Here is a 12,680-nt window from a genome sequence, read left to right as displayed (position 1 = left end):
TTCAATTTCGACAATTACAAAAAATTCTGTATTATAAAAATATAGATCCATACAATCTTTTGTGCATTTAAATTTTTTCCAAAACATAAAACATTAAATTTTGCACTGGATTTTTATTGATGCATACAATCATAAGCGGACAGTTATTAAAATATTCAAAAATAAATTAGGCGAGCAAGTGATAGAATTAAAAAAAATGTTGGATGGACGAAGTTATATGAGCGTAAATAATTTTCAAATGTTTTAAAAAAAAATAAATCTACTATTATTCTAAATAAATTTTGAGAAGCTCGCTTGAACTTATCCACTATCCTTCGTTAATGTGTGGCTATGAATTTAGCCTAGCTAAGAGAGGAGGCTCCCATTATTGACTCTCTCTCTCTCTCTCGACGAGGGCCCTCCATTAGTCTTTTCCCATTGCTTTATTGACTCTCTCTCTCTCTCCATTGAGAGAAATTTCAAGAAGGATGGCCCTCCATTATTCTTTTCCCATTGCCGTTATTCTTTTCCCATTGCTTTATTGACTCTCTCTCCCTCTCCATTGAGAGAAATTTTTTTGAAAGAGGAGGGCCCTCCATTATTCTTTTCCCATTGCTTTATTGACTCTCTCTGTCTCTTTCTCTCCATTGAGAGAAATTTCAAGGAGGAGGGCCCTCCATAATTCTCTCATGGACTTGCGTATTCTCCTTTTCCTACCTTGTATCAGTTGTGTGGAGTCTTGCTTGCTAGTGGTCTCTTTCTCTTTCTCTTTCATTGGTATTTTCTAGGAAAAAGAGGATGAATCATTTTCCTTTGTCGGAAGTTATTTTCGCAATCAGAAAGTCCAGGTACACCCCCATGGAATGCAGTGACCGGTCCACCGCATGTTTATTGAAACCTATTTCAGACTTTATAAAAATGCAAAAAAATATTCATAAATTTCAAAATAATATTTTATGAGGCTTTGTAAAAAATTAGCTTCAACGGATATCGGTAGGTATATTTTTTGAATTTATAAGAGCGAAACTGCTCAGTTTCTCAATTTTCGCCTCTATAAATTCAAAAAACATATCTACTGATATCCGTTAGAGTTGATTTTTTACAGGGCCCAATAAAAATATTATTTTAAAATTTATGAATATTTTTCTGTATTTTTGTGGAATCCGGAGTGCAACCCAATAGACGTGCGGTAGAAGGTCACCACACCACATATGTGGTGAAATTACCAAACTACCCTTTATTTTGTTAGTACTCATCCACTTTCTCTCATATAGAAGGATATTGTTGTAATTTCAAATAAGAAAAAAAAAGTACAGTACCAATAGCTAAAAGTTGAGTGCCAAAATCAATTTCTTTTCTTTTACTTTTATTGCCCTTGAGTCTACTTGAACTTCCTTAGTTACCCTAATAAAATCGATTACATTCATTTCATTTTACACACATTTAAAACTTTGTTGGTGACTAAAAATACACACAATTTTTATACTGGAGAGCAAAATGGCACTTCATTGATACTTTGGGGCTAATGGTTAGTGTAAGCCATTGGGTAGAGATTATGTTAATTTACTCCTATAACTGGATATGAGGAAATTGAAGAAATGGAACTTCTCGTGTCAATGTTTTTATTGATGCACAATGATTATTGACGTTTTCAAAATAAAAATTAGTTGGGCAAGTGACAAGTGTTTGAACTTTAAAACAAAATCTATTGGCGGGTGGTGAAAAAAATTAACTTCTACTCTTACATATAATTCTAGAAAATTGTAGAAAAACGATCGTGCGAACTCATCCGCCCGAAAGTCCTTCCTTGTGTAGGCGTACATTTAGACAAATCTTCTCAATTAACATTGGAGACTCCATTATCGTCTTTCTCACTCTCATGAGAAAAATTTCAAGGAGAAGGGCTCTCCATTATGCTCATGTGGAGTTTTGCCTAGTAATAGTGGTGATTTTCGAACTTCCTAAATTAATCACTCCACTTTTTATTTTTAGAGTGTGAAGTTACAAATGACGAGAGGAAATTACAAAAATGATATTTCTTGATTGATTTTCGTATTCTCCTTTCTTATTACACACTTCCTCACAATCCAAATGGGTTTTAAATGTGTACATCAGTAAATGTATGATGTCAATTAGAAAATTTTATAGTAAAATGTAAGTACAGTAAATGAACAATGATATAGTGGAGTCACGGACAAAGAAAAAAGCAGATTCCTCTTGGGGGGGCCACACTCATCAGCCTTCACTTTCCAACTATCAAAACTCCATTTGGTGAATATCTATCAGCATTCACGCATAGCACCCTTTGGTTTTTCTGTGCAACACAACTTCCTTTTCCACAGAGCAAAAAATGGCTGAAATATTCCTTGGTGCTTTCGTTAACGTGCTAGTTGATAAGTTAGCATCCGGTGATCTGTGGAACTTTGCACGTCAGGAGCGGATTGATACTCAGCTGACGAAATGGAGCAACATGTTGGCACAAGTTCAGGCGGTGGTTGCGGATGCTAAGGAGAAACAAATCACGGATCTGGGTGTTAATTTGTGGCTCTCTGATCTTGAAGACTTGAGTTATGATATGGATGACGTACTGGACGATTTCGCTACTGAAGCTTTGCGACGGAAGGTGATGGAAGAGCCTCGAGCTAGCACCAGCAAGGTACGTAAACTCATACCTAATTGCTGCACAAGTTTCAATCCAAGCACTCTTGTGTCTGATTTTAGAATGAGGCTCAAGATGGACGAGATGAACGAGATCACTACGAGGTTGCAAGACCTTTTTAATCGGAGAAAGGGGCTTGGCTTGAAAAACATTGCTGCAGGGGGGTCTGGTCAAGCTTCACAAAGACAACCCACTTCGCCTTTGATAATTGAGCCTTGTTTGTATGGTAGGGATAATGATAAAAAGGCGATAATAGAGTTGCTTATGAGTGATCAATCTGGTAGTAACAAAGTTGGTGTAGTCCCGATTGTGGGTATGGGTGGGGTCGGCAAGACCACCCTTGCTTAGATGGTCTACAACGATGAGATAGTGGACAAGCATTTTGAGATGAAAGCATGGGTCTGTGTATCAGAAGTGTTCGACATTGTAGGAGTGACAAAAGCTATTCTTGAGTTTGTCACTAAAAGCCCGTGCGAATTTAAAGCCTTGGCTCAAGTTCAAGATGTGCTAAAAAAGGAATTGGCTGGGAAAAAGTTCTTGATTGTTCTTGATGATGTGTGGAACAAAAACCATGGTGACTGGAGCAGTTTAAAGAGTCCTTTCAATGATGGGGCTCCGGGACGTAAAGTCATTGTAACAACACGCAATAGTGATGTTGCATTTGTAATGGCTGGACCCAATAAATATCACTCCCTAAAAGAACTATCCGAGGATGAGTGTTGGTCTGTGCTTGCACAACATGCATTTGAGGGTAGAAGCATGGATGCAAATCAAAATTTGGTTTCAATTGGTAAGGAAATTATGAAAAAATGTGAAGGTTTGCCTTTGGTAGCTAGGACACTCGGTGGCCTTCTACGGTGCAAGTTGACCGAAGATGAATGGAAAGGAGTATTAAATAGTAAAATATGGGAGTTATCAGAAGAGGAAAGTCACATTCTTCCAGCTTTGAGATTAGGTTACTATCACCTCCCTTCGCATTTGAAGAAGTGTTTTGCATATTGTTCCATTTTGCCAAAGGATTACAAATTTGAGGAGGAGGAACTAGTTTTCTTGTGGATGGCAGAAGGCTTAATTCCGAAGCAAACAGGGGGAAGGCAAATGGAAGATCTTGGTTGTGAGTACTTCCATGAATTGTTATCGAGGTCATTTTTTCAACCATCAAGTAGTGGTGAACAATTTGTTATGCATGACCTCATCAATGATTTGGCTCAATTTCTTGCAAGAAAAACTTGTTTTAGGCTAGAGGATAAGCTGATCAAAGAGAGTGAAGGAGATGAAAGTATTAGTAAGGCTCGGCATTCATCCTACTCACGTGGGTATCGTGATGGCATAAAGAAGTTTGAGGCCTTTAAGAAAGCCAAAAATTTGAGGACATTTTTACCATGTGGGCCTAGATATGAATATGGGTCCTACTTGACTAGTGACGTTCCCCTTCGTCTATTACCATGTCTCAAACGTTTACGTGTGCTTAGTTTGCAAAGATATCGAATAGGTGAACTTTCCAATTCGATTGGGGATTTGAAGCATGTGAGGTACCTTGACCTTTCATGTGCCTTGGTTTTAATGTTACCAGAATCAATAGGCACTCTCTACAACCTACAAACGCTAATTTTGAGAGATTGTAAAAATCTTAAGAAGTTGCCTGCAAACACTAGTGACTTGATTAGTTTGCGTCATCTTGATGTTACTGGTGCACATTCCTTACAAGAAATGCCACCAAAAATAGGAAAATTGACAAGTCTCCAAACTTTCTCAAACTTCATTGTTGGCAATGGCAACGGGTCCAAGATAACTGAGCTGGGCAGCCTGATTTATCTTAGAGGGACACTTAGCATATCAGGGTTGGAGAATGTGACAGATGCTCTAGATGCGAGGAGGGCCATCTTGAAGGATAAACAAGGTTTAAATGTGCTAAGGATGGAGTGGAGTAACATCTCAGATAATTCTCACAACGAAAATGTTGAATCACAAGTGCTTGATATCATCGCGCGACATTCTCACACCCTCGCGCGATGGTTCAGTCTGCATTTTGACAGATTTCACCAGCTACTGTCCCATTTTGGTCGCGTCCTATTCCAAGGTTACTTTTGCAACTTTTGTGGTTCCGGCAAGTCAATATGAGCATATGCAACCATATCCAAGCATCGGATTCGGGATATCCCGTTTAACGAGGTTTTTGAACCCTCGGTGGCTCGTTTCAAGGCCAAATGTGTGTTTCGGAAGGTCGAAACTTGTTCCGGAGGGTCGTGTCTTTTTCTCTCAAGCCGTACAGGTCATGGTGACCTTTTGTGACTGTACGGAGGTGTCGGTTTCAGTCCGGGACATAATAGAGTCATGTTTTTCCATCTCGTGTCCCTTTTGTGTCCTTCGTAAGGATTTTGGGCAATTTTGCGTTTCGGGGGGTATTCCTCGAGTCCGTCGGCTCCCTTGAGTCATTTTGTGTATACATGACCTCACGAAAGTGTTCTTTTTATCCAAGTTAGAATATTCTAGGTTTTGGCTTTTGAATGTCCAATGTTTCGTATCCTCGTATCCCAACCGTATCCTGGGGTACATTTTCGTTTTTCTCCGAGTCAATCATGTGTGTGCGTGTGTGCGCGTTTGTGAACAGTCTCGGTACATTATCAATGCAAGCATGGCATTAGTGGCGAGCGTTTCTTTATTCTAAGATCATTGCAAGAGTAAAATGAACTGAAAATGCAAATTTTATAGCTAATCCATATCTATCCATATCGAAACAAGGAATACTACTGTGCATGCGGCGCTTCGGCCGATCAAAAGTCATCATGGCAGCTCGGGCACACTCGCCCATCAAATCAAAAAGGCGCACAGGCCCCAAAAACATGTATCAAGTATCAACTAAGGCACTCCGGCCTTCCATCTATCTACGCGGGCGCGCAGGCCCCAAAGCAAAAATCAAAGATTTGGAAAGACAAATGAGGCTTCTTAGTAGCCCTCAGTCCTCCCCGAACCAGTCACCATCCCCGTCGTCGTCGTCGTCGTCGTCTCCCTCTCTGGGATCCTGTCTAAAACCAGGGTCATCGGCTGAGTCGTCTGAACCGCTGCCGTCAGGCGCCTCCTCGTCCTCCTCTTTTTCATCTCCCTCCTCTTCTTCTTCTTCCTCAGAATCCTCGGGCAGGATCAGCCGCTTCTTGCGGACCGGCTCATCTTGCGAGGGCCTTTGGCGCATCTTCAATTGATACCTCTCCTCTGCGCGCGCCACGGCCTCTCGGGCCGCCTCCTCACTCGCGACGGGTGGCTGTACGCCCCGCGTCTGTGGTCTAGTAGTAGGTGGAGGAGCGGGAGTCCTGCTTGCTAACTTCTTCTGTGAAGGCTCTCTCGCGCTCTTCCTTCTAGGAGCCGCCTGTCCCTGTGTCTGCATTGTAAAATTTTGCACATTTAGTATATGTTCTATGTATTGTACGTTTGCAAGCAGGTACAATCAATTTCAAAGTTGACGGCAATTGAAGTACATTATGTATCGAGCAAAGCATGCATATGTCAAGTATCGAATGCAGGAGTGTATCGTTTCTCTAAAGGATATACCTGAGATCTCTGAGCTGCCGGTGGTGGGTATCGCAAGTCCAAAGGCAGGCCACTTGCCGCCCGTCTTATCACGTTCTCCAATGCGAGCATACGCCAAACGGCCTCGTTCGCCCACTCATTGGGCACCTGCAAGAATAATTTGAGCATAAGTAATAGAGCAATATTTCAAGGCTTTGTGGAAGTACAATAATGAAGGGTACGATGCCTTACCGACACAGTGACGGGCGCTGGCTCAACTTTGGCAGGAACTAGGTGTAGCTCGGCCGGATTGCCTTGAGAATTCACCACAGCTATACGCCATGTCAACTCTGGTGGCCCACCTCTCACAGGTCCACTCGGACCCCGCCTCGCGCGACTCTCGCCACTGCTCTGCCTCGCAGCGACAGCCCTCCTCTCCTCAGCAGCTCCACGGGCCTGACTCCGGACCTCCCTGAACTCTCGTACTCTCAGCGGCCCCGCCAAGCGCTCTCTCTGGTAAACTGCATAGTCCATGCCGGGATGCAGGTAGCGTGTCAAATCGGTGTCAGGCCGCGTGAAGATCTCCAGCTCGGCCAACGTGTACTCCCCTGTGTGTGAGGCCCGTGGTGGAAGCGGTCCGGGCACCTGGAACCCTGCGTGGCCAAGCGACTGGCGTGTCACTCGGTCACCTAAGTACCACTGCCAACCAAAAGCTGACTCCAGCAGCACTCTGCTCGCCGTCACGGCCCTGCTCCTGGCCAAATACTCAGGCTCTGACTCTGCCACTTTCCAAGGATCCCACTCTACCTGCGCAAGCAAATGATGCAAACGTCGGTCAGCGACAGCATTAAAGCAATAAAAGGGACGCATATTTAAATTTGATGAAGTCGTGACATACCTGTGAGGGTCGGAGCTCGTCTAGGTATACCCTGAAGCCGTTCAGGTCGCCTCGCCCTCTTTTCTCTCCCATATTCTTCTTGCTCCAGATATGAGCACGTGGGAGGATCCCCAGGTCCAGGCTCTTTGTCACTGGACGGCACATGTTCAGAACTTCGTAGGCCCAGAGCTGCACAGTTATCAAGGTTCAAATCATTAGTACAATGCAGGAACATTTTTGAGCAATTTATGTATTCAGAAAGATAAGTGCATATGGGAAATGTGCTTTACTCAATTATGATCATACCTCCCAAATCCGCCAGTATCCAGCTGTGCTCATCTCGGTCCTCGACGAGTCCCCCATGAAACCATAGGCCGCACCAAGCGCAGTTCCTCCCCAGTCAAAACGTGAGGCCGTCCTCAGATCCCTCAGTGCAGGCAGGTACGATAGGTGGACCTTGCTTCGCCTGTTCGGATATAGGGTCGCACCAAAAAGGTACAACAGGTACGCTCGGGCCATCTGCTCCGCCTCCTGCTCCGTCACCACCTCCTTTGCAAGGTATCTCGTGAACTGGCCATATCTCGCCATCCCCTCCTCAACCTTGGGCACCTCTCCCAAGAACCACTCCAGGGCCGCCTCGTCCTCCTGAATGCCCGAGTCAAACGGGATAGGGTCACCTCCAACCCTCAAACCAGTAAGCGCCGCGAAGTCAGTAGGCGTCACTGTCATCTCCCCGAGCGGTAGGTGGAAAGTGTTGGTGGTATCTCTCCATCTCTCTGCGAGCGCAACCAAGACCGCGTGGTCATTTCTGGCCCGAGTCAAGGTCTGTATGAACTCCCCAAAGCCTGCCATATCCACCAACTGCCTCACCCTCTCCGGCAAACCCTGGTACAACGCCAAGGAGCTACAGGCGCCCCCGAAACCCCGGATGTCCCTCTGTCTCGCTCTCTCCTACATTAGACACGGAAACAAGCAACAGAGGATATATCAGCATGCAAAGCTTTCATTCTCAAGTTCTAGGTAATCAATACAACTTGGCAGTAGATGGTTGGTTCAAGTTATTATGTCTCATGCATGGCATTTAACGTGAAGCTATAGTGTCACTATTCGAATCTACTTCAAAGGATTATCCTACGTTTTTCGGTATGTAAGCACATGCATTGTATTGAATTTGCAATCACGAAAGGAAATGGGGAATTATCAGAAATTTACCTCAGCCCAGCTGCTCGAAATGTGGGTATCGGGGTCTCTCAGAACAAGCTCGGAGTCGTACTCCGCTTGCCGTGGCTTGTATGCCGCAAAACCTGACGGCACGAACAGGTGTGGAACCGGTAACCTGTATCCCTCTGCTGAAAACGGAGCACGAGTCAAGCCCTCCGCCTCTGACACTGCTGTCACTCTGGGTCCCTGCCCCCTCGCTCCAGCCCGCTCCTCGGCCTCCGCGTCCCTCAAAACCTCCTCCTCGGCGGCCCTCGCCCTCTCGGCCCTCGCCATAGCCTCTGAAGCGGCTATCTCTCACTCTCGCTCCTCTCGAGCCTCCAACACGGCTGCCCCAATCATGGGATCCTCTTCCAGAAGCCGGGCTAATCTCTCGTCACTCAGGAACTCCGCGAGATCCTGTCTCGTGATCGGGCCCCTTGCCTCGCGTCTCGGAATTCGGAAATTTCGAAAACGGAGCGCGTGCGGGGAAGCAAGCGCTCGCAAAATACAGAGTCGCCACTCGGGTTTTGAAGGTCCGACACCCAAGGAACCGTATTTCGAAGCACTTGCCGCGCTGTTTGATTTGAAAAAGTTAAGGAACCAGTCCGTCATAACCATATCTGGGTTCGGGAGCCGGGTTACGAGAGGGGAAGGGTTTTATGGCACCCCTCTCGCCCAATCCGGAGATCGGTCTCTACTTAGGCATTTGCGAAAAATATTTGTTTGCGATTCTATTTTATTAATCAATTTTTAGCCATTTAGGGCGGGGGAACAGTTTAAGGGATTAAAACTGCAACAGTTTGCAAGATGTGATATATAGCATGGATGAATGAGATGACAAGTAATAAATGGAATAAAGTTCAAAACGTCGATCATACATCAAGACAGCGCTGTGTATGATTTTGTCACAAACGAACAGCCGGCTTGCATGCGTGAGTTCATCCGCATGCAAGCAAACCATCGCGCGACAATACCATATACTCGCGCGAGCATTGACGCTTTACCAATGGTTTGAATTTCACCCCCTTCTGGGCTCTGGAAGGACCAGTGCTCACCCAGGTGCAAACCAAGCAGTTTATGGGTACTTGAAAGTAAACAATATTACAGCCAACAGATGGAAATATTATGAAAATGCAACCCCTAAACAGTGGGGGTGTCTAAACAGAGGCCAAGGCCAAGCTGCTCACGCAAGGGCAGTCCCTGGAAGACAGAGAACCATCGCGCGACAGAGTGATACAGGCGCGCGATTGTTCTGACTGGACTTCCAGGAATTGCTTTGCATACTTAGGGCTCTGAGACATGTTCAGGAGCATCCCAAGAGCATTCCAAACCAAGAGGTGCTCTAAACTAAGCTCAAGAATGATTTTCAACATGCAAAACAGTGAGCTAATACTTTTTGAAAGACTTGCAAAATGACTAAAAACACAACAAGAAACTCAAAGACCAAGATCCCTTCCCCACGTGGTCCAATCTCACGCAGACATAATTGTCGCGCGAGTGTATGGGACCATCGCGCGAGGGTTTTCCAGGTAACGGCTCTTGAAACCCTGCTAGCTTTAGGGCCAGAACTGGTATCGATTACCAGCCTTGACCCTGCCAGCCCCCCTCAGGGGTTCGAACAGTGAGCAGAAAGATATTATACCTTTGCTTTGAGTGTCTTGGAGATGGCTTGAATGATGAGATGATGAGATTTGGAGGGTGATTATGTGGGTTTGAGTGGTGTGAGGTGTTTGTGCTTGAGTTTGCCTTCTTCTTTCTTGGAGAGAGCTTTTTGTAACCCTTTGCAAGGATGCATTGGGGGGGGGGGGTATTTATAGAAAAAAAGGGGTTAGTGGATGGCTAACCAAGGCCTTGTAACCAGCCAACAATGCTGGTTACAAATGCTTGGTGGAGGAGTGGGTGGCAAAGGTGATGGGAGAATGGGGGGTGAGGTGGTGCAAGGGGAGCCCCCCCCCCCCCCCAGAACGCTGTTCAGCCGAGAAAACGGGGTCACATAGGCCTGTAGCCCCCTGACCACCACGCAATCTGGGTGAAAATGACAGGTGTTGACCATCGCGCGATGAAGTGAGACCATCGCGCGAGGGTCCAGCCAACCCCGCGATGGTCAATGGTCAAAGCTTTGACTTTGACCACCACCTGGCAGACGAACCATCGCGCGAGGGTCCTAGATTGTCGCGCGACATTCAGACCAAGGTCCAGGTTCTGATTAAAGGTTTTAAGGGCTAAAGATGGGTTCCTCACATGCCAAACTCAAGCCATTCCAAGTTCTCGAGACTGTTTTCGACCTGATTCATCATCGGGGAATCAAAAAAACCGAAGAACAAAGTAAAACGATCGGGAAGTCAGATTGGGGTGTCTACAGATATGCTAGAGCCTCACAAGAATTTAAAAGACCTTTCCATTAATGGTTACGGTGGCTTCACATTCCCAAATTGGATTGGGAATTGTTTGTTCTCCAACATTGTCTGCTTGAAGTTTCAAAATTGTGAAAAATGCACTTCCTTGCCACCTTTGGGGCAGTTACCCTCACTTGCAAAACTCTACATTCAAGAAATGAAGGCAGTAGGTAATGTTGGACTTGAGTTCTATGGCTTGGGCTGCTCAAATCCTTTTCCAGCTTTGGAGATTTTAACCTTCAAAGACATGCCCGAATGGAAAGAGTGGACTTCTTTTGGAGTCGAGGAGGGAGCTCAAGCATTTGCTCGGCTATCAGAGCTCTCCATTAAAAGATGTCCCAAGCTTTCGCAAGAGTTGCCAAGAAATCTTCCTCGGTTAAGACATCTGGATATTGAGGACTGCCCGGCGTTAGTGGTTGCGTGGATCCAAAACCCTCCAGAACTGAATGAAGTGAGAAATATGCTTCACTTTGATTCACTCGTGTCCTTGCATCTATCAAATATTTCGATTGCCGACTCCTTGGGTAGTTCAGAAGTTGGTGATCAAGTAGTGCTAAGAAACTCAAGCCATAGCCTCTTAAGCTCGCTGACTTCCCTGAATTGGGTTTTCTAAGGGCTGACGGGACTCCAAGAATTATTTCTCTGCGGTTTCGAAGAACTCACAACATTGTGGGAGGATGAGGTGAGACTACAAAACTGTCTCCCTGCCCTCCGACGTCTCACTATTGTAGTCTGCCCCCAACTTATTTCCTTGTTTGCAGGAGGAGAAGAAAGAGATAGCCTCAAATCTCTTCAAGAGCTTTTCATCTCCCGGTGTCCAAGCCTCACCTCTTTACCTATCTTGCCGTCTACGCTGAAAGAGTTGCAGATTCAGAACTGTGATGGGCTGGTGTCCCTGCCTGATTTGACGTTGTTGAATAATCTTGAGAAGCTGTACCTTTTATCCTGTCCATCCCTGCCGTGCTTAAGTTCCGGAAGTGGGCTCCCGCCGGCTCTCAAAGAACTGACGATTAATAGGTGTGCAGAGCTAAAGTCGCTAATAACAGAGGAGGGGATTAAGATCGAGTGTCCATCTCTTGAATCTGTTAAGATCTGGGGTTGTAATCGCCTCAATACCCTACCAGATGTCATGCAAAATAATAATGGTCTCAAGAATCTCAGTCGGGTGGGGATATGGAACTGTAAGAATCTAGAGTCCCTTCCGGAAGGATGGTTTCCCACAACCAATTTCAGGTATTTTAATATCTATAGCTGCGAGAAACTCGAGCCCCTTCCAAACCACGCGTACAACAACCGCCTCGCTTCTGTTGAAGAGCTGTCCGTAGGTGGTTTTCCTGCGGGTACAGGACTCCTCTCCCGCATTCTGGATGAAGGAAGTTCCTCCAACTTTACCAACCTCACTAAACTTACCATCTATGATGTCGACATCGGTAAGCTGTGTGGCTTGCACCGATTGTACTCTCTCAGAGAACTCTCCCTCGAGAATTGTGATTGGGTGTCCTTTCCAGAAGATGGGATGTTGTCGTTTCCTTCCTCTCTAGTTGAACTGCGCATCCAGAGCTTCCCAAATCTGGAGAAGCTATCTTTGAAGGACTTTGAAATTCTCGTCTCTCTTGAACGACTTGAAATCAGAAATTGCCCCAAGCTCACGTCCATTTCAGATCTAAGACTGCCTCCCTCGCTTTCGAAATTGTTCATCGACTGGTGCCCCAAGCTCGCATCGTTTCCGGAGCAAGGGCTGCCTCCCTTGCTTTCGGATTTGTGTATCTCTGGCTGCCCCGAGCTCGCATCGTTTCCGGAGCAAGGGCTGCCTCCCTCGCTTTCTGATTTGGTTATCTATAAATGTCCCAACTTCGCATCGTTTCCGGAGCAAGGGCTGCCTCCCTTGCTTTTGCGTTTGCGGATCATAGAATGTCCGATACTGAAACGACAATGTGAAAAGAGGAAAGGCCCATATTGGCGCTTCATTGCACACATTCCTGAAGTCGAGATAGACCATAGATTCGTCTTTGACCCAAGCAGCTAATGGCCCAGGTTTGTTAACTTCCCCTTTGGCATGTTACTT

The 12,680-nt window shown here is 45.6% G+C and overlaps 1 protein-coding gene across 1 annotated transcript; it reads left to right on the top strand.

Annotated features, from left to right (window-relative positions):
* The first annotated feature begins 2,125 nt into the window (after window positions 1–2,125).
* On the top strand, window positions 2,126–12,641 carry LOC131327042 (putative disease resistance RPP13-like protein 1). Its single transcript, XM_058360019.1, has 3 exons — window positions 2,126–4,624; window positions 10,695–11,139; window positions 11,230–12,641. The coding sequence occupies exons 1-3, from the start codon at window positions 2,987–2,989 to the stop codon at window positions 12,639–12,641; spliced, it is 3,495 nt and encodes a 1,164-aa protein (XP_058216002.1). The 5' UTR covers window positions 2,126–2,986.
* Window positions 12,642–12,680: the final 39 nt, after the last annotated feature.

This window comes from Rhododendron vialii, chromosome 1a (assembly GCF_030253575.1).
Source record: "Rhododendron vialii isolate Sample 1 chromosome 1a, ASM3025357v1".
Taxonomy (NCBI): Eukaryota; Viridiplantae; Streptophyta; class Magnoliopsida; order Ericales; family Ericaceae; genus Rhododendron; species Rhododendron vialii.
Note: the sequence above shows the minus strand (reverse complement) of the source record. Positions and strands in the feature narration are given on the sequence as shown.